The sequence below is a fragment of the Eretmochelys imbricata genome, chromosome 1 (assembly GCF_965152235.1).
Source record: "Eretmochelys imbricata isolate rEreImb1 chromosome 1, rEreImb1.hap1, whole genome shotgun sequence".
NCBI lineage: Eukaryota > Metazoa > Chordata > Testudines > Cheloniidae > Eretmochelys > Eretmochelys imbricata.
Genome location: NC_135572.1, coordinates 269,224,940 through 269,252,067, shown reverse-complemented (window position 1 = coordinate 269,252,067; position 27,128 = coordinate 269,224,940). Strand labels below are relative to the sequence as shown.

The window sequence follows — 27,128 nt, the reverse complement described above, 5'->3', positions numbered from 1 at the left end:
TCTATCTACCGCATTCCTTGCTCTCGGGCCTTGAGCCCAGTCCTGGGAGGCTTCCCACGGTTCATGTCATCTGGGCGAGATTCCAAGGTTCATGCCCTTGAGAGGAGCTGTGTGTGCACAGGTCCAGCACAACACTCCGGGTGTGCCCTGAATGTTGCCAAGCGCATGAACCTTGTATGAATCCTACATACAGGTTTACACTTTGGTTCAATGGCTTTGCACCCTCAGTATAAAAATTGTTCCAGCACCCCAGGAAGCACAGAGAGACTTAGGGCATGTCTACACGGCCGCAACAATGCTTTAATGTGGCTGTGTAGTCGCAGCTCCAGTGCTGGGAGAGAGCTCTCCCGGCGCTGTAAAAAAAACCCGCCACGAGGGGAGCAGCTCCCAGCGCTGTAGCGCTATCTACACTGCCACTTTACAGCGCTAAAACTTGTATTTTCACACCCCTGAGCGAAGAAAGTTTCAGTGCTGTCAGTGGCAGTGTAGACAAGGCCTAAGGCCCAGATCTTCAAAGGTATTTAGGTACCTATCTGCCACTGTTTTTACCAAAATATCTTTGAGGATCCGGGCCTTGTCCAAGAGCATACAGAAAGTCTAGCAGAGGAAAGAATTGAACCTGGGGTCTCCCAGGTCCTAAGTTAGAACTGTAACCACTGGAGGATCTTGTGTGTGTAGACACAGGGTGAGTACAGGGCCTAATGCAGTGGAACCCTGGTCTCTAAGTTCTACCATATTACAACTATAATAATAGCGCCTTTAGGAACCACAATCATCTCTAAAGAGCTAAATACTGTCTCTATGGCGGCTCAGTCCTGGGTCTTTCTGCTGAGACTTTTAACAAGACACTAATTTATTTCAGTTGTGGGTTTTTTTGTCAGTTCTATTGGGAACTGAACCAAGCCTATTAAAATGTTTCCACATTCATTAAAACAGAGCAGAGAAACGCACCAAACTGAATCCAAAATCTAAGGGAAAATGTAGGCTGAATCCCTTTTATATCGTCATCTTTCGGGGTGACAAAACACCTTTCTTCCCTGCCACTGATCACAGGCTCAGCAACCCCGCCCGCCAGGCTGCTCTCTCAAGGTTATGACGATCGTGCAGCCTGAAGCCCCACAATGCAGAATCGGGAAGGGGAGGGTTATGGGGAGGGCGTTGTTCTTCTGTCCCCGTCCTCGGTTCCGGGAAGCGGGCGTCTTTGCTCCCCACCCACACCGGGAGCGGCCGCGGCGGGAGCCCAGAGCGCGGGAGTCCAGCAGGGCTCCGGCCCGCTGGCGATCTGAACGCCCAGCCTTCCTCAGTCACCCCACTGGCTGGTCAGGTGATCAGCGGCGGGTGGTCACGTGATTGCCCGCCCGCCCTCTCTCCCCTGGCGAGGCTGGAAGGATCAGTTGAGTTGCAGCAGCCGCAGCGGCTCCCCGCGCCCGGACCGCCCGCCTCCGCCCCGGTAAGTGAGCCGGCGGGCGGGGAGGGCCCGGGCAGGCTCCGCGCTGGGGCTCATGGCTGGCGCTCTGCAGGCCACAGGTGCCTCCAAGGAGTGGCGGAGGCTAAAGAACCGGACAGGTCCTGCCAGCCGGGGGGGAAGGGCCGATCATTGCTGCTTGTTCCTTCGCTCCCAAGGCGGCTGCGTGGGGCTCTAGCCCTACCGTCTTAAAAGTGGGGTGCCCAGGCAGCAAATGTGCAAAATCGGGACAGGGGGTGGGGGGTAATAGGAGCCTACATAAGAAAAAGACTCAAAAATCGGCACTGTCCCTATAAAATCGGGACATCTGGTCACCCTACTTAAAAGTGCCTTGGGATCCTGAAGGATGAGGCGCTGCGGACTTCGGGTTGCTAGTTCTGCAGCTTCCCATCTCCGTGAACCCAGAGCTCAGCCATGTGCATGTGCTTCTTTCCAGGCGCTTAGTTTCCCGTGGTTGATGGGGTTGAACTGGGTTCCTAGGTGCAGACTACTCCATTAGCATGCTCCGTGCAGTGTGCCACCCCGTCTGAGACTGGAGTTGTTTTACGGTCAATTCCTATCCAGAGACTGCTCTTTTTCAGTTGATAAGGTGCAATAATGCTATCCTGCCATTCAGATTTTCTTTTGTTTCCCTGGCGAAGAGTGCCAGTTGACTAGCACAGGAGAGCAGAGCGCTCTGCTTAGCTGCAGAGTAGGTACAGTGCAGCAGTAGTGTGAAGGCTCCACATATGCACTTGAACCAGCTTTCTGCATTAATGTACTTCATGGCAGGGCCAGCCCTAAAGATGAAAAAAATAACCTAGTTTCTGTGATCTAGCACTGAGTGATTGGAGAGAAAATGATTCACAAACAGCCCTGGATTGCTTTCTCCTCTCAGCCTATCCCCTGCCTGGCTCTTTGTTTGTTAACATTTTTGGAATGGGTTTTTGTTTGCACAAAGTTGAGGAACAGCTGCTCCTAATGTGAACCCCCGAATTCAGATGTAGACAAGGGGGATCATAGCTGGTGTCAGGAGTGTTCACCCTCTTTATATGGCCCCTGTCATCGAAGTAGCTGAGTCTCTCACCATCTTTAATGTACATGAGGTAGGGAAGTGCTAGCATCCCCATTGTATGGATGGGGAATGGATGCACAGAGACCAAGTGACTTGCCCAAGGTCACACAGGAAGTCTGTGGTGGAGCAGGAATTTTGTTATTAAAGTTTTGGTCTTTGAGTTGGGGAGCATAAACAGTCCCGTGTGACTTGGGGAACCAGTAACACTCCCTGAATTATGAATAACTGAAATGAATAATTCACAATCACCCTATAGGCTAGCATATGTTCATTGGACAATTATGAATAACAAAGATGAGTCAAAATCATGGATAATTTCTGAAACCAGGATCAAATTCATTAGCTATGTTGTTCATAATGAATAGTTCACTCGACTCTAGACCTGGTTAATTCTTGACCTCTGTGGAGACTGCAAGTTGTGTAGGTGATTATTTGCAATGTGAGCAATCTGTCCTAGTAGGAACTAGACTTAGACCCTCCAACGCTCCACGCAAAGCCATCAGATGGTAACAACTTTCAGTCGCTACTGACCTGGGGGTGGTTTCGGACAAATAAACTGAAAGTTAAAGACTCCATGTCCCCATTCCCCAGGTCTCTGAGCTGCTTATTCCTTCATTGTAAGTATGTTTAGATTATTACTGTTTCCCCAAGGTGGGGGCCTCAACCTTCTCTGATCTCCGAGGATCTTTTCCAATTTTATCTTAGGGGAAAGTGCAAAATCCAGTGCCCATTAAAGTCAAGGGAAAGGCTCCTGTTGATTTCCCTGGTGTTGGACTGGGGCCCCTAGGAAGGAGCAGTGTGTTATGAACTTTCAGCTGTATTAAAGAATTTAGGGGGCACATTCAGCATCTCCATGATCATCTTGTGATATCCTTTGAAGTTCTGTGCACAGATCAAAGCTAGAAGATGATCCTGAGCTTTTAGAACAGGCCACGTCCCAGTGCTTTCTTTAACTCGTCCCCTTTATTGATTAAAAAATAACACTTGGCACTTCTGTGGTGCCTTCCCTTTGAAGGTCTCAAAGCACTAGAGAAACGTTAACGCAGTGAGCATCACAACCCCCTGTGAGAGGTTATTGTCCCAGTTTAGAGATGGGGAAAGTGATGCCAGAGGAGCTGGGCCCGACAGACTTGCCCAAGATCACACAGCATGTCAGTGGCAGAAGTTAGAGACATGTTTCCAGTCGGTCCTGTGCTCCTGCCACAGACCGCAGAAGAGTTCTGCTTCTCTTCTTTTTATTGTCTGGACAAATGCAGCTGCCTACACACCACTTTTCTTTAGCATTCAGTGTGAGCCCAGCATCTCGGTATGGTATAAATCATTTTCTCCTTCACGTTTTGGGAGGAGTTTGTGACCTTGAGAGCCTGAAAGTACTTGCCCAGTGGTGGGTAACCTGCAGGTGGGTGCTCTGATTGTGGCAGGTCAAAAGATAGGTATTTCTCTGCTGGGACCAGCCCAGTCAGTTTGGTGAAATGGTTACAATCTGGCCCCGTATAAAAGGGCCCAATTTTTTTGCAAAGGAAACATATTGCTTTATATGCACTGGATTCAGATTAGCTACTGTTCACCTTTCATTAATGCCAATTTACACCACACAGATTGCAGCTGCACCTGACTCCTGACCTGCGTTGCACTACCACTGCTTGTTGTTTTTGTCCTAGATTTCTCTACACAACTCTGGCAGTACAACTTGGTCCTGTCAAGGAGCATCCCTTCCCCTGCTGTTTTAGTCCATGTGGGCCCTCCTGTGCAGAAACAGTAATGGAATCCTAGAAATGTAGGGCTGGAGAGGTCATCTAATCCAGCCCCCTGCACTGAGGCAGGGCCAAGTACACCTAGATCAGGGGTTCTCAACCTGGGGGTTGGGACCCCTCAAGGGGTCGTGAGGGTATTACATTGGGGGGGTCGTGAGCTGTCAGGCTCCACCCCAAACCCCGCTTTGCATACCAAAAGAAACTACACCATTTGCTCAAGAAACTCCCTGAAAAAGCACAAGAACAAATCCGCACAGACACACCCCTGCAACCCCGACCAGGGGTATTGTATCTGCTACCCAAGATCCATAAACCTGGAAATCCTGGGTGCCCCATCATCTCAGGCATCGGCACCCTGACAGCAGGATTGTCTGGCTATGTAGACTCCCTCCTCAGGCCCTACGCTACCAGCACTCCCAGCTATCTTCGAGACACCACTGACTTCCTGAGGAAACTTCAATCCATCGGTGATCTTCCTGAAAACACCATCCTGGCCACTATGGATGTAGAAGCCCTCTACACCAACATTCCACGCAAAGATGGACTACAAGCCGTCAGGAACAGTATCCCCAATAATATCATGGCAAACCTGGTGGCTGAATTTTGTGACTTTGTCCTCACCCATAACTATTTCACATTTGGGGACAATGTATACCTTCAAATCAGCGGCACTGCTATGGGTACCCGCATGGCCCCACAGTATGCCAACATTTTTATGGCTGACTTAGAACAACACTTTAGAGCTGACTCAGCTCTCGTCCCCTAATGCCCCTTCTCTACTTGCACTGCATTGATGACATCTTCATCATCTGGACCCATGGAAAAGAAGCCCTTGAGGAATTCCACCATGATTTCAACAATTTCTATCCCACCATCAACCTCAGCCTGGACCAGTCCACACAAGAGATCCACTTCCTGGACGCTACGATGCTAATAAGCGATGGTCACATAAACACCACCCTACACCGGAAACCTACTGACCGCTATTCCTACCTACATGCCTCCAGCTTGCATCCAGACCACACCACACAATCCATTGTCGACAGCCAAGCTCTACGATACAACCCGCATTTGCTCCAACCCCTCAGACAGAGACAAACACCTACAAGATCTCTATCAAGCATTTTTACAACTACAATACCCACCTGCTGAAGTGAAGAAACAGATTGACAGAGCCAGAAGAGTACCCAGAAGTCACCTACTACAGAACAGGCCCAACAAAGAAAATAACAGAACGCCACTAGCCATCACCTTCAGCCCCCAACTAAAACCTCTCCAACGCATCATCAAGGATCTACAACCTATCCTGAAGGATGACCCATCACTCTCACAGATCTTGGGAGACAGGCCAGTCCTTGCTTACGGACAGCCCCCCAACCTGAAGTGAATACTCACTAGCAACCACACACCACACAACAGAACCACTAACCCAGGAACCTATCCTTGCAACAAAGCCCGTTGCCAACTGTGTCCACATATCTATTCAGGGGACACCATCATAGGGCCTAATCACATCAGCCACACTATCAGAGGCTCGTTCACCTGCACATCTATCAATGTGATATATGACATCATGTGCCAGCAATGCCCCTCTGCCATGTACATTGGTCAAACTGGACAGTCTCTACATAAAAGAATAAATGGACACAAATCAGACGTGAAGAATTATGACATTCATAAACCAGTCGGAGAACACTTCAATCTCTCTGGTCACTCGATTACAGACCTAAAAGTGGCAATTCTTCAACAAAAAAACTTCAAAAACCAGACTCCAATGAGAGACTGCTGAATTGGAATTAATTTGCAAACTGGATACAATTAACTTAGGCTTGAATAGAGACTGGGAGTGGATGGGTCATTACACAAAGTAAAACTATTTCCCCATGTTTATCCCCCTCCCACACACCCCCCCACTGTTCCTCAGACGTTCTTGTCAACTGCAGGAAATGGCCCACTTTGATTATCACTACAAAAGGTTTTTTCTCCCCCCACTCTCCTACTGGTAATAGCTCACCTTACCTGATCACTCTTGTTACAGTGTGTATGGTAACACCCATTGTTTCATGTTCTCTGTGTATATAAAATCTCCCCACTGTATTTTCCACTGAAATGCATCCGATGAAGTGAGCTATAGCTCACGAAAGCTTATGCTCAAATAAATTTGTTAGTCTCTAAGGTGCCACAAGTCCTCCTTTTCTTTTAATGTTTATAATGGTGTTAAATATATAAAAAAGTGTTTTTAATTTATAAAGGTGGGGGTCGCACTCGGAGGCTTGCTGTGTGAAAGGGGTCACCAGTACAAAAGTTTGAGAATCACTGACCTAGACCATCCCTGATGACTGGTATCTGTCCAACCTGTTCTTAAACACCTCCAATGATGGGGATTCCACAACCTCCCTGGGAAGCTTATTGCAGAGTTTAACTGTCCTTTCAGTTAAAAAGTTTTTCCTAATCTAAATCTCTCTTGCTGCAGATTAATCCTGTTACTTCTTGTCCTCCCTTCAGTGAATGGGGAGAACATTTGATCACCATCCTCTTTCTAATAGCCCTTAATATTTGAAGACTGTTATCGGGTGCCTGCTCAGTCTTCTTTTCTCAAATTAAACTTGCCCAGTTTTTATAACTTTCCCTCATAGTTCAGGTCTTCTAAACCGTTTATCATTTTTGTTGCTCTCTTCTGGATGCTCTTCAGTTTGTTCACAGCTTTCCTAAAGTGTGGCACCCAGAGATGGACACGGTACTCCAGCTGAGGCCTCCCCAGTGATGACTAGAACTGAAGTGAATGAGGTTTTCATAATATGGACCCATCTCCTCAGGGAGTAATGAGACCTGCCATGCTTGATTCTGTCCTATTTATCGAGATATCTATAATGTGTCTGTTGCCCTGGTGTCTGCAGCTAAAGTTACAAAAAAGCAAACAGACAGTCTGTACAGCTAAATTCAGTACAACTGTAATCTCCCTGCTGTCTGTGTGTGTCTGTGACTTTGTGACCACTTCAAGATTTGATTCCTAATCTCCAGACTAATTTTACATCTTGTTAAACAGAAAGGGGAAGCCTAGAGGCAGCTGCCCAGACCTCGGCCACAGCTTCTCCTTTCTGTACTATTTAGACTAAATTTGTTAGTCTCTAAGGTGCCACAAGTACTCCTTTTCTTTTGTTTAGACCTAGTTCCTCTTTCTAGTTGGGCAAGCAAAGCAAGGCACTACACTCCACTCGACAGCATTTCTCTGTCACTTTTGAGAACTGCACCAGACCAATTCCAAAATTTAGGGGAATATTCTAGGTATTGAGGGGTAGAACCCTAGTGAGCTGGGTGAAAACCAGGAAAGCCTCATTTCCACTGAAATCAGGCCCACAGAACTCCCATTTGGTACTGCAGGCAGAGGAAGCTCTGGTGCCCTCTGGTAAGCTGCTGCCTGCATGTAGAACAGACCAGGTCAGTCACACACCTCGTTCCTTATGTAGGCTGAGTTGTAAACTCAGCTGGGCCCCTTCATCACTCCAGCCCTTCCCTCCCCTAGTGAGGCCGCTCAGTCCCCCACTCCAGCTGGGCCCCTTGCCCTCCACTTCACTTCAGTCAGCCCCTCCCCAGCTGGGCCTTCGTTAGCACTTGGATTACACACACAGATTGGCTACATGAGCAGGGAAGTGTGCGACCCTCTAGTATGACTGCTTGGCCATTCTTCTTTTTCCAGCACCTTACCGAGCTGCCCCTGGTGGGATGGATGTTCCCCTAGTTGTACTCATAGCAGTGCCCTTGAATTGAAAACACAGGCTCCGAGTCATTCCTGGAGAATCCAGTGCAAGGGGGGGCAGCTGGACCCTGCCCTATTCTGGAGCTGCTGGGGACTGGTTCAGCCCCTCATGTAGGTTAAGCAGCCCTTGGGACTGTCTTACTTTGTGCCCTGAATCTCACGGTGCTTGTGGGCCTTGTGGTAACTGGTAAATATCTGGGGTGTAGGAAAGCCCCTGCAGAGGTGCAGAGCCAGCTCTGGGTTGGCCAGAGAGGCCCTCTAGGCTAGAGGTATTCCCCAGCAGTGCCAGGCTGCTGCTTTGCTTTACATTGTATCCCCACTTCTGACTCCTGGCAAATAGCACCTGAAATTTGTCTTTGTCACTAACTTAAATGGACGGGTAGAAGATCCACAGGGAGCAGATGATAAAGACCATTTTTACACAATCATGTATGTTCACAATCAATCCCAAGTATTCAAAATCATGAGGTAGGCCCTCAAAATCATGTGATTGGCTTAAATCGAGAAATTTTTAAAAAAGTAATACCTTTGGGGTTCTTTCTGTCTTTGGGGGATGTAGCATTTAGGGGTCACGTTCTCAAGCTTTTCTCCACAACCATGAAGGTTAGAAACAGTAGGGTTTGTTTGTTTGTTTTTAAATAAAAGCTGAGCATCTCACATCATCACATGACTCCAGGAGCTGGGGCTTTAAGGAAAGCACCAGATATTCCAAGAGTCACAGTAAAATTGCGCAAGCTGACAACATTGCACTTTTTCTAACCATAACCACATGTATACGCCTGATGCAAGCCCTTTAGAACTTCTTCCTGTGAGTGAAGCACTGTGTTGTGTAGATGTGCTCAGAACGGAGTTAGAAGGCTGGCAGCCTGTCTGTACTAGTGTTCCCATCAGCACTACTGCCATTGTAGCTCCACCAGTGAGAGCAGCCCTGGAAATATTTAGGAAAAGGCCTAGTTTTGACAGGGCCACCCAGAGAAGAGCGGTTTACCCCAAGAGCCTGTTTGAGAGGGCCCCCCAAACTGAGTGGCATTGAGACCTGACCAGGGGGCTGCAGTGCCACTCATGGAATTTGGCCTGGTGGGCCCTCCAACATGAGGGCCAAACCTGAGTGGTGCGGTGATCCCATGTGCCAGGTCACAATGCCCAGAGCGGGGAGCTGGGCCTAACCCCATGGGACAGGAGCTGAACCACTGCTGTGGGATGAGTGCGGGGTGGACTCCCCTCCAACCTGCCCCGAACCCCTGCACTGCCCTTCAGTGGTCATTTTTTTTTTCCAAAGGGAGGGCCTCAGTTTCAGATTTTACCCCAGGCCTCCCAAAACCCTCTGTTCAGCTCTGAGTGTCAGCACCCCCAAAGGGAACAGTCAGGAGGGAAGAATGACTGGAGCGTAGCGTGCAGGGCAGGTTGCGTAGGAACAAAAAATGAGCAAAAGTGGAGTCAGAGGCTCTGGAGAGATTGGGGAGCAAGGAGACATTTGAGCTGTAAGTGGAAAGTGAGGGGAAATCAGTGCAGATTCAAGAAGAGGGGAGGGACTTGGGGCCAGCAGAAGGAAAGGAAGACTATCCCGGCAGCGAAGTGTTAAATGGACCGGAGGGAGGAAGCAGGGGATGGCTAAAGAGGAGGAAGGTGCTGTGGCCAAGGCAGGGATTACTAGAGCAGGAGCAAAAGAAAAGGAGTACTTGTGGCACCTTAGAGACTCACAAATTTATTTGAGCATAAGCTTTCGTGAGCTACAGCTCACTTCATCGGACTAATACTTTGGCAGTGGGAATGGAGAGGGAAGGATACAGTTGGGAGATACTGTGTAGATAAGCAGCAGGATCTGACTATGAACACAGTGCAAGCCAAAGCAAATACATTTCTTCCATTCAACCTATTATAGAAGGTCTCCTAAGGCAGAAGTGAGGAAGAAAGACTAGAAAAATCAAACCAAACCAGGAAGAACTGGGGCTGCCAAGTAAATGGATGTAGCTAAATGCACTTCACCCATCCAGATTCCCAGTGTGATCTATTGGGAAGTGTTTCCCCTCTCTGCTCCTGTCTGGAGTATCTCCCAGGACAGAGCTCATCGGAATGAGCACAAAGTGGGCTTCTTTACTGGGGCTGCTGGACACAGACTGGCTCTGTAGTTGTCTCTGGTTCTGTAACAACCTGAGTAGCCAACCACAGCGTGTGCTGCCTGAAATCCCCACACAGGCCCCCCCAACCCCCAGTTACATGAGCACTGCATTGTAAACCCGGGTCTGTGGGACCTGGGCTTGTGGACTCTGTTTTGAATACTGTGCTTGAGAGCCCATGCCAATGGTCCAGCTCAGAGAGCATATTGGGAGGGTGTGTTGCTGAACTACAGGGCTGGCGGCGAGTGTACGTTCAGGACATCGGAGTGCTCTGGGCCATTGCTAGTGGATGATGGCACTGGAGTATACTGGGTAGGATTCAGTGGTGCTTTGGGGTGCAGCTGTCATCACGGAGATGCTTGGGGGGGCAGGCATGGTGTTGGACTGAGCCATTTTGCTATGGCAGACTGGAATGTGTGGGGTGTAATGGAGTGAATGCAGGAGGATTTCTGTGCAAACCGGAATGAGTCACTGAGAGGAGGACCTGACACTGTGGTGCTTTGAAGGATGTGTGGGGCAGGATGCAAGTATCTTACTCTGGTTCTTTGGGGGTGCAGGGCCCTGCACAGTATGTGGTGGCGTAGTGGGGTACACGTAGAATATTATGAGGCCATAGAGGTGGGATGCTGGGGTGCAGGTGGTGTAGTAACATGCAGAATTACAGTCAGCGCTCTGGGTTACTCACAGATTGCTGTACAGGAGATGGGGTTTGTGGGGGAATGCAGTGAAAACAGTGAAAACACTCTCAGGCAGCTGGACTGGAGGGAAGAGGAAGTGGGGCTAGGGAAGGAACCCTAACACCATAATGAGTGGATGATACAACCTTCCCTCTGAGGTAAACAAAGGCAGAGAAGGATGACTAACAACTAGAGCCACTGTAGAACCCTACACAGTTAGGTCTGCTGGGGTGGCCTGAAGCTGATAACAAAGGGCCATGATTTGCATAGAGCTGGGTTGGGGGAGTGGGCTGGACATGCCATATCGCATCATATTCCTCCCCACTGTCAGTCTGTGTGTGGTGGATGGGTGGGCGGAGCCCTGTGACCCTCTGGATGACCCACTGCGGTGGGCGAATCCCCCGAGTGGACCCCATTGATTTCTGAGGCAGGAGAGGGCTCTTTCCACTGAAGGGTTTTTGTCTCTCTCTTATCAGCATTTATCCCTCGCTCCAGATTAATGAAGTTGGCAGCCTTTGTCTCTGGCCTAGCCCTAGTGGCCTGTGCCCTGGCTCTGGAGAATGGGCTCATGCGGGTGCCCCCGATGGGCTGGCTGGCGTGGGAGAGGTTTCGCTGCAACACTGACTGCAAGACGGACCCTGACAACTGCATCAGGTGAGTAAGGCAACGCCAGGGGCTGCGTCCGGAAGTGCTGTGTGCAGATGACGAGGGGTGAGGAGAGAAAGGAAGGTGAAAGGGCAAACTACCCCCACTTTTGGCTCGCCCTGCAGCTGAGGGCACCATGAGGAGTTCCCATGCTTCCCCTCTGTGTGTCAAGGGCTAAAGCATCACCTTTTTGTAGTGCTCTGTTTGAACAGTGTTTGATTTCAGTGCTTTGGAGAGCAAAGGCAGAGGGGAAACTCTGAACCTTGGGCTGAGTCAGTGTCCCTTCTCACCTCACTCAGGGACACCCCAAGCAGCGCCAGCATCCCCCTCCACTTCATCTCCTCCCCACCATTCAGAGACACCTCGGTCAGAGTCCGTCCCTTCCATGCCCTATCTCCTCCCCACCCCTCACTCACCAGTCATGAGTCCCCCACCCTTGCCCCCACCACCCCTTTGCCAGCTGGGGGAGATAAAAGGCTTGGGTGGTAGGTATGGGGTTGGAGCAGAGACATTTGGGGGAGTGGCGGAGGAGGCTGCAGAGAAGCAGGAGCTAGGTTGTGCCATTGCATCCTGCTCAGGAGGATCTGAGGTGAGAGAACCAGACTCATTTCACTCGTGACTCAAGTCAGAAGTGAGGCAAAGATCACTAACCCCTGCACCATCACATCTCCGTGCCATGAAGAGTCATTTTAAAACATTGTGAAAGCCATTGAAATTGCCGCACTTGGTCGGTACACTGGTCCATCTCATCTGTCTCCCACTGTTAGCAGCACCAACATCTCCTGCTTCAGAGGAAGACTTAAATTGTCATCACATGCTTAATTGTGCAATATGGCATCCTGGAGGGACACTTCTTCCTGGCTGCAGCTGGGGGGAGTGTTACCTGCACACATTAGGGTACCTCACCTTTTCCCAGTCCATAGGGCTCCAGGTGAAAAGCACCTATCCTTACCCAATTTGTAGGGCTCAAAGCCACCCATACCCACTTTGTAGGGCTCAGGGTGTAACTAACCTGGTCAATTTAAGTACCCACACCCTTTCCCAATACGTAGGGCTTCGGGTGTATACTACTTCTGCAGGACCTTTTACCAGTGAAAGAGCCTTACACAGTAATATACTACATAACTTCTGTTTATTAACAGTCACCAAAAACAGAATGCACATGTTAAACATACAGTGCCCACCACTCTCAATAAGACTGATGAACTTTTCTTGATGGCCAGTCAGGATCAGGTCCATCTGGGGGACTCCAGTTTCTGCACAGAGTCATTGGGAGAGTGTTGAGGTCTGGCAGCTCTGATCTTTGGGGCTGTGTCCTGGAGTAGTTCCCAAAGAACTTCCTTTTGGATCCCAGGTTATATAGTGAAATTTGAGTTCTTTTTAGCTATACCTTAACCAATCATTATACTAAACTTTTACTAACCAATCCTAACATAGTTTAACAAAATTCTTTGACCAATTCTACCCCACCACCTTAATGTACAACCAGCAAAATTAATTATGTAACAGACAGAAACAATTAAAGAACCACATAGAGACCATACAGATAAACAATAGGGAAGTGGGGACCATAATGACAAAACCATTAAAAAAAAAAAGTTAAAAAAATGAGGATTTCACAACCATTGATAAGTGATTTCTTGACAAATAGGATGCTATCAAACTAAGTTTGTTTTTTTTAACCATCTTAAGATCTGTTTCTTTATCTGGTGATAGTGGGTGCCATAGGACAGGATCGCCTTCTTAACAGCCCGATATTACATTGTTTTAATGTAATTTAGATGGAATGTGAGGATGTGACTTCCTGCTTTTCAGCTAATTGCTGCTGCTTGGCTGCTCTTTTAATCTGGCTGCAGACGAAGGCCTTCGGCTTTAGGCCTTACAATATGGCTGCAGACATAGGCCTTATCCTTACAGGAGGGATGGGGTGCTCCACGTGTGACCTGAAGCCAAAGGGTTGACATCCCTCTTAATTGTACTCCAGCTGGTGTCTCTGCATTTGCTGTTCTTATTCATGGAAATGTCAGATCTAATTTGGGAATCTCCTGTCCGGTGTATGGAATCCCAGCAGATCTTTCAACACCTCCCATAGAAACAAGACACTTTTTTTGAAGGGGAGGGACAATGTTTCCTCTCTCTCCCGCAGCAGAAACACACTGGGGCCCCCACGCTGTGGGGAATCAGGATGCTGCTTGTTTCTGTGATGAGGCCACCAAGAAGTACTGTGCTTAAAGCAGAATGCCCTTTGGTCTTTGTAGCACCAGCCTGAGGTCTGAAACATTGTCAGCCGGTCCCTTGTCTTGACCCTGTAAAATGATCAAGCAGCCATTTCCCTGGCTCCGCTCCTCGCTCTTTGATCCTGCTGACAGTCGGGGAAGGTGGAGGAGGAGGATCTTGCTGTGTGGCCTGGTTGCAAAAGGACTCAGGCTCTGGAGCAGAATATGCAGAGACCTCACAGCATGGGTGCCAAGCAGGGATTGCTGATTTACACAGAATATGAATGAGCCCGCTCTATGTATTTTTTTTTCCACTTAGCTAGTCTATATAATCATATGTTCCTATCACTGTGACTCTTGCACAACCTCCGTCCCGCCCTGTGGTCGTTCTGTGACACCCCTTACAGCAGCTCATCTCAGATGCCAAGCTATTCTGCATGGTCACCACCTCCCAGCACTCTGCGGTGCTGGTCCTGCTTGGGGTCTCTGGATGCTACTGTAATACATATCATAACTGTAACCACTCCTCCTGAGGGGTGGACAAAGCCTCCCCTGCCCTTTCTTCTCCCACCAATATTTGGAGCTTGTCCATTCTCTTTGCATCGCCTGGCTTTTTACTTCCTGATGTCTCCACTTGAGTGACTCCTTGCTGTGCCAGGTACACGGGGGGGGCCAGCCCCTGAGAAATCAGTGACCATACTACCAGCTGGCAAGGGGTGGAAAGCCCAGTACACAGGGGACAATAGAGTAAATAAAACAAATCCCAGCAAAGGAATGGCACACCAAAAATAACTGCATAACAAAGGTTTCAGAGTAGCAGCCATGTTAGTCTGTATCCATAAAAAGAAAAGGAGTACTTGTGGCACCTTAGAGACTAACCAATTTATTTGAGCATAAGAGTGACCAGGAAAGGTAAGCTATTACCAGCGGGGGGGGGAGGGGGGAGGGGGGGGGGAGGATGGGATCTTTTGTAGTGATGATCAAGGTGGGCCATTTCCAGCACTTTTCAAGAACAGTAGGAGGGGAAATACACAAGGGGAAATAGTTTTACTTTGTGTAATGACCCATCCACTCCCAGTCTTTATTCAAGCCTAAATTAATTGTATCCAGTTTACAAATTAATTCCAATTCAGCAGTCTATTCTTGGAGTCTGTTTTTGAAGTTTTTTTGTTGAAGAATTGCCACTTTTAGTGCTGGAAATGTCCCACCTTGATTATCACTACAAAAGATTCCTTCCACACACACTCCCGCTCTCCTGCTGGTAATAGCTCACCTTTCCTGGTCACTCTTGTTCCAGTCTGTATGGTAACACCCATTGTTTCATGTTCTCTGTGTATATAAAATCTCTGCACAATATTTTCCACTGTATGCATCCGATGAAGTGAGCTGTAGCTCACAAAAGCTCATGCTCTAATAAATTTGTTAGTCTCTAAGGTGCCACAAGTACTCTTCTTTTTGCATAATAAAAGGGGGATTTATTAGGAACAGGAAGCTAGGATTTGGAGAAGGAAAGGGTTAAAGTTAACTAATTGATAAACATGGATAAATAAGCCATGTCCCCACCTCCAAACACTCTCACACTCCTCCAACTCTGTCTTCCCAAGGAAGATACTAGGCTGAGGTTGTGTGTCCTGAGATGGAGTGTTGCAGCACTGTGGGATTGACTGACTTCAATAAAAGTCACCTTCATGGTTTTTTTTTTCCTCATCCCTGGGCGGGACAGGGTGCTCTCCAGACTCTGTCCAGGCCTGCTCTTCCCTGGCCTGGAATCCTCCTGGTCTCGACTGCCTCTTGGCAGCATGTGCAGGGTTGGATTGATCTCTCCCTGGACGCCGGTCCCTGCAATGCTGGAGCTGCCCAATCCATGCAACTAGAGTTTCAGAGAAGTGGGAGTTCAATGACGACTCCCTGATCCGCACTCGCTGTCTCTCTCCTGTCTGTCCAGGCCCAGATCACCTCATGCAGAAGCCTCCCAAGTCCCTGTTGTCCCTGGTAGGGGTTTCTAACTCCTTCTGCCCCCTCTCCTAGCTCCAAGCGGGCCGGGAATGGGGTGAGCAATATGACAGCAATTTGACAGCAATATGAGTTGTAGCCGTTTTGGTGGGGCCCCCCGAGGCTCAGTCTGGAGCCCAGGAGCTGACAAACTCCAGGTGGGGGTCACATGGCCAACGAGGGAGGGGGCTAGACCATCTCCGTACAGGCCTCGTGAGGTCCCCACCAACGATTCCATGTTCTGTTCTGGGACCTCGGTAACGGAGCGAGATTGAGAAACTGGAGAGAATTTAAAGAACAAAACTGCTGCTGGGGTTGGAGGGGGTGACTTGAAAGGAGAGAGCGAATGGACAAAATGCATTGGTTTGCACAGGCCACTTGGGGACTGAGGGGCGGGATCTAGCTACTGTTGACAAATGCCTGGAGGGTGTAAACAGCAAGGTGAGGAAAGAGGGAGGATGGTTCAGTGGTTACAGCACTAGCCTGGGACCTGGGAGCCCCAGGTTCATTTCGCTGCTCCCCATAGACTCCATTGCCCCATCTTCCAAAGGGGGATAACAGCACTTTCCTATCTCACAGGGGTGCGGTGAGGATAAATGCATTCCACGTGGTGAGGGGCTCAGCTACTGCAGTCACGGGGGGCAGATAAATGCCTTACAATTGGTCAGACTCCGAGAGCTACAAGGAGGAATAACGGGAAACATTTCCTATTGATGAGATCTGGTAGAGAAGGGAATAGACTCCCAGGGGAAGTGGACATTGCTGGAGTCCTTTAAAACGGGGCTGGACAAAGACTTTGAGATTCTGCTGTGGAGACCAGACCCCTGCACTGACAGTGACAGGGGAAGATGGAACCTAAAAGGTCTTTTCTGTCTTGGTTAAAGGTTCAATGACTCAATGGTTTTTGTAGTAGCCTTTGGGGATAAAGAGGAGCAGGTGCTAAGTGTTGTTGTTAATAATGGGTTTATTTGTTTTGTTACCTCTGCCTGCTCTGAGCCTGTTCTCTCTCTCTCTCTCTCTCCCCCCATCCCCGAGGCAGCGAGAAGCTTTTTGTTGACATGATAGATTGTCTAGCGGATGATGGCTGGAAGGAGCTGGGCTATGTGTATGTGAACATAGATGATTGCTGGATGGCGAAGAAGCGGGACGCAAAGGGGCAACTGATCCCGGATCCCGAGCGGTTTCCCAGTGGGATCAAAGCCTTGGCGGATTACGTGAGCTGATTCTTTTCGTGTAAAGACAGGATCCAGAGAGGGAAGGGGATGGGGAGCAGGGTGGTATTTCTTGGTATTTCAGTCACATCACATCTCGTGGCCTTGAGGCATGAGGTCTGTGCCCTGAGAGATGAGAGGTGACATTGTAGAGCAGTGAGAGATGCTAAAGCACTGTCCACTCTGACACGTTCCCCCCCCCAAACACACACCTGCCCCGAGTGGCAGCCAGGGATTTTCAGGCTCTCTCTCACAGCCCTGTCCTTTGCACAGGCGCACTCCCGGGGGCTGAAGTTGGGCATCTATGGAGACATGGGCACTTACACATGCAGTGGCTACCCAGGCACCACGCTGGACCGGGTCGAACAGGATGCCCTGACCTTCGCGGAGTGGGGCGTGGACATGCTGAAGCTGGATGGCTGCTACTCATCAGAAGAAGAGCAGGCCCAGGGTAAAGACTGTCTCCTGGGCTGTGTGAACTTGGAGCCACGCCACTGTTACTGTCCTTGGTGTCAGAGAAACTGAGAAGACATTTTTTCTTTATGCTAAAGCAGAGGCTCTCGCAGCCTGTGGGCCACCCCAGATGGGGGCTCCTGCACATATCAGGGGAATGGGGCTGCCATCTTGATTCCTATTCACCATCTCCATAACTCATTGCATTGATGCTCACGGTGCTTCCCATGGGGCAGTCTCTGAGGACACTGGTGGCGTGTTTCAAGAGGGGTGTGCAGAAATGGCTGAACATGGGACTGTGGCTTGGTAAAAGGCTGAGAATCCCTCTGCTAATGGGCACAAACCCATGTCGTGTCCTTGTGCCTCCCATTCTGGATCTTCACCTCCGAGCTTGGTCCCTAGCTGGGATTTTAGAAGGTAGCCAAGATACCTGCTTTACAGTGGGGCTACAGAACCTTCAGAGATGAACTTACATGTGCATAGGATGTTGTGGTGGGGGGGAGGTTGTCCTTACTGGCCATAAGGCAGAGCTTTTTCTCTGCAGAAATCCCATTGGTGGCCAGAGAGTGGCTTGTCTGATGGGTCTGTGTTTTGGTGCGCGACCTGGTGGTTTGGCAGTGCTGATAGTGTGTGTGTGGGGGGGGGGGGGGATAGGTTTCGGCCTCAGGATCTGAGTATGGGTGAAGAAGCCCTCAAATATTTGATTTCTTAAGGAAGGCAGCTTCTGTTATTGGCCTCTCCCCTCCGCGCCCCCCCAATCCCTGAGCCCCTTTCTTTCCACTTGTGTGTCTCTTAAAATAGCCCATTCAAAATCCATGTAACTAGGTTCATCTGAGTGATCATTCCAGAAAGGGCTGCTGTTTTCCCCCTGGTCAATGCCAGCCATTTCCTTGACCAATTGGATTTCTTGTCTCTCACAGGCTACCCTAAAATGGCAATGGCCTTGAATGCAACAGGCCGCCCCATTGCCTATTCCTGCAGCTGGCCAGCCTATCGGGGAGGGCTTCCACCCAAGGTAAGGCTCACCCTGGCAGATCCTGGGGTTCCTTTGATTTTCCTCTAAACATCCTGCACTGACTGTCCTGGGGGGAGCGTTGTATGAATTCCTAATGCCTTCCTTTCCTACCCCTCCTCCACCCCAGTTGCTATGATTGGCTTGTGGGCACTGATCTCCCAAAGGGACCGTGAGCCGTCAGACAGGCTGTGGATCCATGTGGAAGGATGCCAGGTCGGGGTGCAGGAGGAAGGACAGTGGTACCAGTCTTCGGGCCATGTTGTTAATGTAAAAGGACACTCCTGAAAAGTGGTGATGTCTACAGGAGAATCACTGAAGTTAAATATGGAAAAGAGGCCTGTAGGACACCTCTTGTCCATCCATATCCCAACCAACCCAGGATCATTCCCTACCCATCTATTCTTCAGAGTGTTGTCCAGTTTTGAATGTCTCCAGTGATTGGCCTTCCACCAACTCCTCTGGGAGACTCCTCCATAGTGGAGCATGAGTTTTACCTTGGCACACTCTCATTCCACCCTCGCCTGCACTCTAGGCCTTTGGATCACCCTGATCAATTCCTCTCCGCCCCCTCCTTATTGCTTACACCCTTCAAGTGTACTCGTGGATGGTCATTGTGTCTTCCCCCAGTTACCTCTAGCTGGTTAGCCAGGCTGTACGACTTTTCCCACAAATGAGGCACCTTGCCCCTTAGTTGCTTGGTGTTGCACTTCTCTGAATTCCCTCACATCTATCAACACCTTTTGGGCCCTGAGGCTCTCAGAACTGAGCCCAGCGTTCCTACTGAGTCTCACCGGTGGCTTCTGAACTAGCAATGATACATACAGTGGGGCTGAGGGGAGGGGTGGTATTTTTCCCCCCTCCCCATAACAAAGGTGCATCCCATAGTGCTGTGGGCACATCCCCCCTCTCCCATTCACCTGAGCTCCTCTCCCTCCCCCGCCGTACACCTTGTTCTCTTCCAGGTGAACTACACCCTCCTGGCGAACATCTGTAACCTCTGGCGTAACTATGGTGACATTCAGGACTCCTGGAACAGCATCCTCTCCATCGTGGACTGGTTTTCAGCAAATCAGGATGTGCTGCAGCCGGTGGCCGGCCCTGGCCACTGGAATGACCCAGACATGGTAACTTTGTGCTGTGGAGGGGAGGGTCTCCAGGGATTTCTTGTCTAGAAGCAGGGTGGAGAATTGGCAGGAATTCGTTAGCCCGTGGCACACCATACAGGTCTGTAGGCTGCCAGAGCTACCTAAGCCGTATGCCACATCCCTCATCCACCCTGAAAGGCCCTGTCTAGATTAGGGGCAAAGTGGGGGTTTAAATGTGTTAGTATTTTAATTAATGCATATTTAACATCACTAAGCACAGATGGGAATGGGCACCTTTATGACTGTGTTAGCTGGGCATGCTCCACCCGCGGGGGAGGGAAAGGGCTTGCCAGGATGCCAGTGGGCTGGGTCCTGCCACTGAGAGCAGCAGTTGTCTTACTAATGTGTACCCCGCCCTCCCTTCTGCTCTTCCTCTCTCTCCCTCTCCGCCCTCCCCGTCTGTGCCACAGCTGATCATTGGAAACTTTGGCCTCAGCTATGAACAGTCCCGATCCCAGATGGCCTTATGGACGGTGCTGGCTGCCCCGCTCTTCATGTCCACGGACCTCCGCACCCTCTCCCGCAGCTCCAGGGAGATCCTGCAGAACCGACTGATGATCAAAATCAACCAGGACCCCTTGGGAATCCAGGGACGCAGAGTCCTTAGGGTACAGAAGGGAGCATGTGGGAACCTGATAGCATGAGGGCCCAGGAGAGGGAAGTAGATGGGGGAATAGCTGTTGAGAGGGCCTAGCTGGGCGTCAGGGGAGAAGGTGACCCGAGCCTGGGAATGGCTATGGTTAGCTGGGGATTTACAGGGTTAGTATAATATTGGGGAGGCCTCCACAGGCGGAGGGGAGGTGCCCCCGGGAACGCTTGAACTAAGACGCGCTTGTTAAACAGCTCTAGTATTACTCTCCTCCATTTGCACCCCACTGGACTTGGCTGCTTGGTTTGACCTCCAATGCCCGCCCTTGTCTGTTGGTTTGGAAAGAGTTAATCTTGGTGCTCTGGGCCCACCGGTGGGTAGGGCAGCCACTAAACTACCCGAGTTCACTCCCTCCTGCCGATGCCTGGTGTATCAGTGTCTGGCTGGTCCCCTCGAGCCCAACAGAGAGACTTGATCTGTGCTGCTTCTAGGCCCCTGCCAGGGCAGGTTCCTGAGCCACCCCAAGAGCTGATGAGCGTTTGGGGGAGCGGGTGGCAGCTGCAGAGAGAGGTGCAGAGAAGCTGGAGATGCACCTAGACTCCCTCTTTCTGCTCCCCCTGTGCTTCCCTAGGAGAAGTCTCAGATCGAGGTGTTCCTGCGTCCGCTTTCCCACTCAGCCAGTGCCCTGGTCTTCCTCAGCCGGCGGACAGACATGCCATACCGCTACACCATCTCCCTCAGCAAGCTCAACTTCTCCGCCAGTGCCGTGTACGAGGTGAGCAGGGAAAACACAGCAGGTCCGGTCCCATGCCAATGCCCCTGCCGTGCAGGCCACTTATCTCCGCAGAGCGGGGAGCCCCGCCCCCATGTTCACGCACGATGCTTTGGGGTTCAGAGTCCCCCTCCTACTCTCTGCCCCTGAACGTAGTGTTTGTCCTGTCTCCCCACCCTCAGCCTCACACAACATGTAGTACTGTTGGAGACCACAAGCCAAGTCCACACACCCAGTTACCTACACGCGCTGGGGCTGGGATTTATTCCCTCCCCTGGCATAGTCATGCCAGGGATTAGGCTGCACTCTGAATGCTGCAGTCCTGAATGCGGGCAACTGGGCCCTACACATTGTGGGGGTGGGGAAACACCTACAAAGCTCCTGCCCCTATTCTTACTCCAAGATGGGGAAGGAGGGGATGGGGTGGCGAGTGACTGTACCAAAACACTGACTAGCCTGGCTCTGGGACTTCGATGGTGTGCTTGCAGTTAGGCTGTGGTCCTCGTGGCTCTCACGGACTAAAGTGGGTTACATGAGTGTGTGGAGGAGAGATTTCTAGGAGGTGATGGGGGAGGGTTATCCTGTGCCTTTGGTTTCTTAGGCACATTCTGACTCTGGGTATTTTCAATGGAGCCGTTCCCACTCCTGCAGCCTCTGATCAAAATCTCTTGGGGTTGGATCCAGTAGTTTGCCCTTGTTGTGTAGCCTTACTGTGCCCTGCTTATTCGGCCTGCCAGAGCGGGCTACGCTTACTGGGATCTCTCATCTGCCTTGGAAGTAAATGGGGTTTTTACATACTTTTGGGATGAGAGGCATCATGGAAATGCTGGTAACAACCATGTCTCTTCCAGGCACAGGATGTGTACAGTGGCGGGATCATCAGCGGCCTGAAGGCTGGAGAGAACTTCACTGTCATCGTCAACCCCTCGGGAGTAGTCATGTGGTACCTCTATCCCACAATGTACGTGGATCAACCCTTGGACTTTGTCAGACAGCACCCCCAGGGGAAGGGCTTCCACCCATTTGCACTGTGAAACCAATCGGAGGAAGAGGATGGGGGGCCAGCTGTGGGTACATGTTGCTCTCTGGCCAGGAGCGACTCCTAATGATCTACATTTACCCGCTTTGTGCCTTAGTTTTCCTCTCTGTCAACCAGGGAGAACTGTTAACCCTCACCTCACGCCTGGGAGGTAGGTAATTCATTACTGATTGTAAAGTGCTTTGAGACCCTTCCCTTGATGGTGCCAGACAAGTGCAGAACGCAGTCACTGTGAGCAATTGCTAACTCTCGCTCATTGAACACTTGCTAGAGGAGCTCCATGTAGTATCGCAGCTCAGTGAAGAGGTCATTTCCCCTAGATTTGCAGTAAGGCCTTCGATCTGACCCCTGCTGTACCTGTCATGAGGAGTGAGTCTCCCTGGAGGTGCTATACTGGCAATCACATGTTCCATGCGGGGGAACTTTTCTACCCAAGATCGTCCCTAGGCATATGCAGAATACGCAGCTGCATAGGGCACCATGAAATGTGGGGCACCAAATTGCTCCAAATTTTATGGTGCCCTAGGCAGCTGCGTGCATACGCGGCAGCACCAGCTCCGACAGCCAGCCCTATTCCCCAGCTGGCCCACTCACGGGCTGTGCCCACTGCAAGGGGCAGGGCCATCCCTGGGGGGTGTGGGGCCTGGGACAACTCCCTCCACCCCATTCTCTTTCCCCCTGCTCCACCCTGGGCCCACCCCTATTCCACGCCTTCCCCCCCCGCGCTGGAAGCAGGGGTCGGGCCTGACCCCGGACTCTCCGGCAACGGCAGGAAGCGGAGCAACCCGGCCCCAACCCGCTCCACTCCACCAGCTCCCAGCTGCATCACTCCGCTTCCCACTGCCAGTGAGTGTGGGGGGCGGTCCTTTCCCCTCCCACAAGCGACATGGCTGGGAGCTGGGGCGGCGAGAGTGGAACAGGTTGGGGCTGGGTCGCTCCACTTCCCACTACTGGTGAGTGCGGCCAGGGGACAGTCTTTTCTCCAACCCCTCACGACTGGGGCTGGGTCATCCTGCTTCCTGCTGCGGGTGCCAGGCCCCCCAGCTTCCTGCTGTGGGTGCCAGGCCCCCCCTAATCCCCTGGGCTCCATGTGGGGCCCCCCACAGCTCCTGCCTCTGTCGTTCTGCAGCCCTTGAGTGTGGGCGTCCCCCTCCCTCTGGAGGGCCGGACCCCCCGGGGGAGCAGGTGCTCTGGCTGCATAGGGCACCATAATTTATAGGGACGGGGCTGTTTCTACCATTTCCTTCGCTTAGAATGACAACTTCCGGCAGCTGAACTCACCCCCTGCCAGTTGTGAAAGCATTAACACCTGCAGGAGGCAGCATTGTCCGGTAGCCAGGGCAGGGCCCTGGGCGTTAGAAACTCCTGAATTTCAGTGTTGCCTCTGCACATACCCCAGCAGTTGCTAAAGTTGCCTCTGCACTACCCCTGCTACAGTGGCACACTTATGGGGCTGCAGCACCCTTGTGTAGACACTTCCTGCACTGATGGGTGGGGCTTTTCCATTAGAGTTGTCAATCCCACCTCTCCAAGAAGCGGGTGGCTAGGTCAATGTCAACAGCAGGGGCTAGACCAACCTAACTGCTGTGCTCAGGGTGTATAATTTGTCACAGCCCTGACCCATGGAGCTAGGTTGATCTAATTTTTAAAGCGTAGACCAGCGGTTCTCAACCCAAGACCCAATCAACACACAGCTGCGGCCTATGTGACATCCTCACAGCCACACAGGTAGTATCTATGTTGTGTGGATGCGGCCATTGTAACACCCAGAGAGCTGCATATGTGGCCCACAATGGTAGATCAGTTGGGGACCACGGGTATAGACCAAGCTTTAGTTTCCCCATCTGTAAATTGGGGACAGTACCACTCAGTACCACATGAAGATTATTAGTCATTTTTAGCACTTACCATCTTCCAAGTGCCCTACAAATAGGAGCTGGCTCATCCCAGAATCTGAGCTTGGGTGAGCCTTAGTATTGCCCAATATTGAGGCACAGGGAGGCTATACAATAAATCAATGGCAGAGCAGAAATTAAACAGGACTGCCTGGCTCCTGCTCACCCAGCCTGCCTCTTCAGTTAATTCACAGGGTGGAGATTTACAGTGTTCTCTATTGATTTATGCCTTAGCGGCCTTAGAAAAACACTACTGCTCAATGTACACAGCAGAGAAAGCAGCAGTGTAGTGTCTGGGTCACTGCCTGACTGGGGCTCAGAACCACTTGTGCCCCCACCATCTTGTCCAGGGGAGAATTGCCTCATGTTAGCACTAGCCTGTCCAGCAGCTGAGCTGGTTGTTCCTGCTGGATGGGGACAGGCTCCCTTCCTTCTCAAGCTGCCCAACATTCCAGGATTTCTCAGGGAAAGGCAGCTGTGTACATATTTATAAGTTTCCACGACCAATAGCCTTTTACCATTAATACACTGCCAGGGGACTGCGTTAGGTGCCTGTCACTTGCATTATGGGCCTCAGGCCACAGCTGGCTGCACTCCATTGTCTGAAAGGGAACCCTGTCCCTATGTGTGATACTATGTTGTGCTAGAGAATTAATGTTTGAATAACACGTGTGTATGGGCAGAAGAGGAACGTTGATAGGCTATTTTCCTTCCAGTTACAACATTCCACTAGCTTCTTCATCCCTGCTGGGCCCAAACTGACAGGTCAAGGGCTGGGGGAAGGGCTAGTCTGGGAGAATTCTGCACCAATTAAAAATTCTGCACCCAATATTAAAATTTTTCAAAATTCAGCATATTTTATTTGTCAAAATAATGTAATCATACTAGCTTCAATTATTTAGGTCACTTATTTAAACTACACTACAATGGCTGGAGAAGGGGAGTAAGTAGCATTGGAGGAAATCCCCAAACCCCCTTGCCTTATAGTAATGTCGCTAGGTTTGACCCTTTATTTCCAGTTATTAGTCAACCAATATATGCAGCCATGTGCTCAGTGTTACATCAGAGGCACCTGACAAGCAAGTGAGGGCTGGGGATATGGGCTACTGACCACCCCAGGAAGGTCTGTAGCAAACAGTTCATGGAGCACATTTTTTCAGTCCAAAAATTTAGACCAGTTCTAATCACTAAAACACATGAGCATTTATAAGGCCATACTGTCCTTTACAGCACTCTGGCAATGTGAAGGAGCCTTAAAACTTTTACACCTGTTTTATACTCCAGGGGGAATTCACTAAGTAGGAAGGCTGCTATGTTCTGCTCCTCAAGAACACCCTGAAGGCCCACCCCTCCATGCCCAGCATACTGCAATAGCAAGCGAGAGGGACAGAGTGTGTGTCTCTCTCTCTCTCTCACACATACCTGCCCAGCTCCCCTCCCCTCCTGGCAGTAATTTATGTCTCTACCAGCTGCTCTGGGTGCCTGCACCAACCTGCCTGTGTTGCCAGAGAGGGGTGTGACCACTCTTGCAGTTTTCCTTTACTTCCCCATCAGAAGTCATTTTTCTACAGAGAAGCAAATCTGCAGGGGAGATGAATTCTGCACATGTGCAGTGATGCAGAATTCCACCAGGAGTAGTATAGGCTTAGCTCCTCACTCAGGAAGAAGAATGTTTCAGAACACTAGGCACCCTCTAGGCTGGATAAATGGGACAGACTGCAGCATAAGGTTTGGAGGAATGTGTGGCATAGCTGATGTTAACTGGTGGATGAGGGGACTTTGCAACAGGGCTCTAAGCCAGGCTTTTGCATGCACCAAGTGACACCAGCAAATGGCTGCCCACTGCTCTCCCATATAGCAACCTACGTAGGACTCTGATAAGTAACACCTGTCACACTGCAGTAGGCTGTACTGTTGATACAATATGAGATACCCATGCTTAAAAAAAGCTGGCCTTGGCCATTTTGGACAGAACCACAGGAGTCTTTTTATTAGTGCACTACAAGCTGCAGGACTGGCCTGAGGAGCTCAGGAGAATCTCTACAAGGTCCCCACCAGGGCAGAAGTAGAAGCCAGCTGCTTGTTCCTTTCCACTTCAACAAGCTGATAATCTTGTTTATGTTTTCAAGGCTTCCTCTGCAAGGAAAAGGGCTAGACACCTGCTGTAGGACAGACATTCTGCAGTCGCTGCACAGTTTCCCCTCCCCCCCACCCCACCCCCAGCACTGACTGTAGGGAGTGGTACAGGCTTTGCAGAATCAGCCAGGTGCTGGTGAAGAGAACTCTAAACATTGCTTTCCAATTAAAATAAATGAAAGACTGATTGCACTTGAGCACTGTAGGCAGGGCAGTAGGTTCTAGCTCTGTTTTATTTTAGCTAGAGATGTGTCATAGATCTGTGTTTTACTGGAACTCCTGGCTGACTAAGCAGCATAAAATATGTTACCAGCTAGCACGGGGGTTATCACCTATGCTAGGAACTAGAGCTGTATACATTAAAGAGGGTGAGCTGATGCAGAGTAGGGCCTCCTTTGAAAGTGATTATGGGGCCAGGTTAATTCTTAATGAGGACTCAGGCTTCACTGCTGCAATCAATCAGTGTTTTGTAATGAAAAGTCCTCTCTCAAACCTGTAACTTTGTCTACAATAAAAACAACGAACTTAAGATTTTCTCTTCCTGTGTAAGAGTCACTGTTCGATCTTCCTTTTAACCTGGCCCCACAAAGAAAATCTAGCAAGTCAAGTTATGATGTATGGACTTACTTTCTGTCCTCACTCAGTCTGTGTAGGGCCTATATAAACAGTGCAATTCTTCTGATGACTGTTACTGGCCAGAAAACATTCCCAGAGCAAGAGTTGTCTCTCTCACCACCCCCACACACAGATGTCACTCACCAGAGTTTTAAGGAGGCTGGTGCCAGCTTTGGACTCCTTTCACCTCTTCACTAGATGCATACTGGGAGTTGGAGCAGCCCACCAGAGGACAGCGGAGAGAGTGGCCCTGTCCATCCTAACAGCTCCTGCTGCAAGCTCAAAGAAAGGCTTAAAATTTTCTCCTTCCCATTAGACAGAGGACTCAGTATATACTACTGAGCCAACCAACCTGGCTGCAGGCAACAGCTGGCTGCTGTCACACTTTTGCCAAGAGCCTCTTACTTTTCCTCCTCTCCTCACACGGCATTGCAAACCAAGGTAATAGGGTCAAGCCCACCACTGAAAACATGTCACGGGGTCTGGGTAAGACACTGTGCTAGTCTGATGGCAGGTAGGACCTGAGGCACATTTAGTACCTGAACTAAAGCCTCAATCCAGCCAAAGCTTTCAATCAAATT

The 27,128-nt window shown here is 50.3% G+C and overlaps 1 protein-coding gene across 3 annotated transcripts; it reads left to right on the top strand.

Annotated features, from left to right (window-relative positions):
• The first annotated feature begins 1,316 nt into the window (after window positions 1-1,316).
• NAGA (alpha-N-acetylgalactosaminidase) lies at window positions 1,317-26,461 on the top strand. Of its 3 annotated transcripts, XR_013347622.1 has the most exons (10): window positions 1,317-1,450; window positions 11,301-11,478; window positions 16,717-16,891; window positions 17,162-17,339; window positions 18,262-18,356; window positions 19,319-19,480; window positions 19,912-20,109; window positions 20,722-20,865; window positions 21,714-22,348; window positions 22,428-26,461. XR_013347622.1 is itself a non-coding variant. In XM_077830942.1 (9 exons), the coding sequence occupies exons 2-9, from the start codon at window positions 11,324-11,326 to the stop codon at window positions 21,894-21,896; spliced, it is 1,290 nt and encodes a 429-aa protein (XP_077687068.1). In that variant the 5' UTR covers window positions 1,317-1,450; window positions 11,301-11,323; the 3' UTR covers window positions 21,897-26,461. The 3 variants fall into 3 exon arrangements, 2 of the variants coding, with proteins under 2 accessions (XP_077687068.1, XP_077687078.1); XM_077830942.1 differs by having other exon boundaries at window positions 21,714-26,461; XM_077830952.1 differs by having other exon boundaries at window positions 1,374-1,450; window positions 11,320-11,478; window positions 21,714-26,461.
• Window positions 26,462-27,128: the final 667 nt, after the last annotated feature.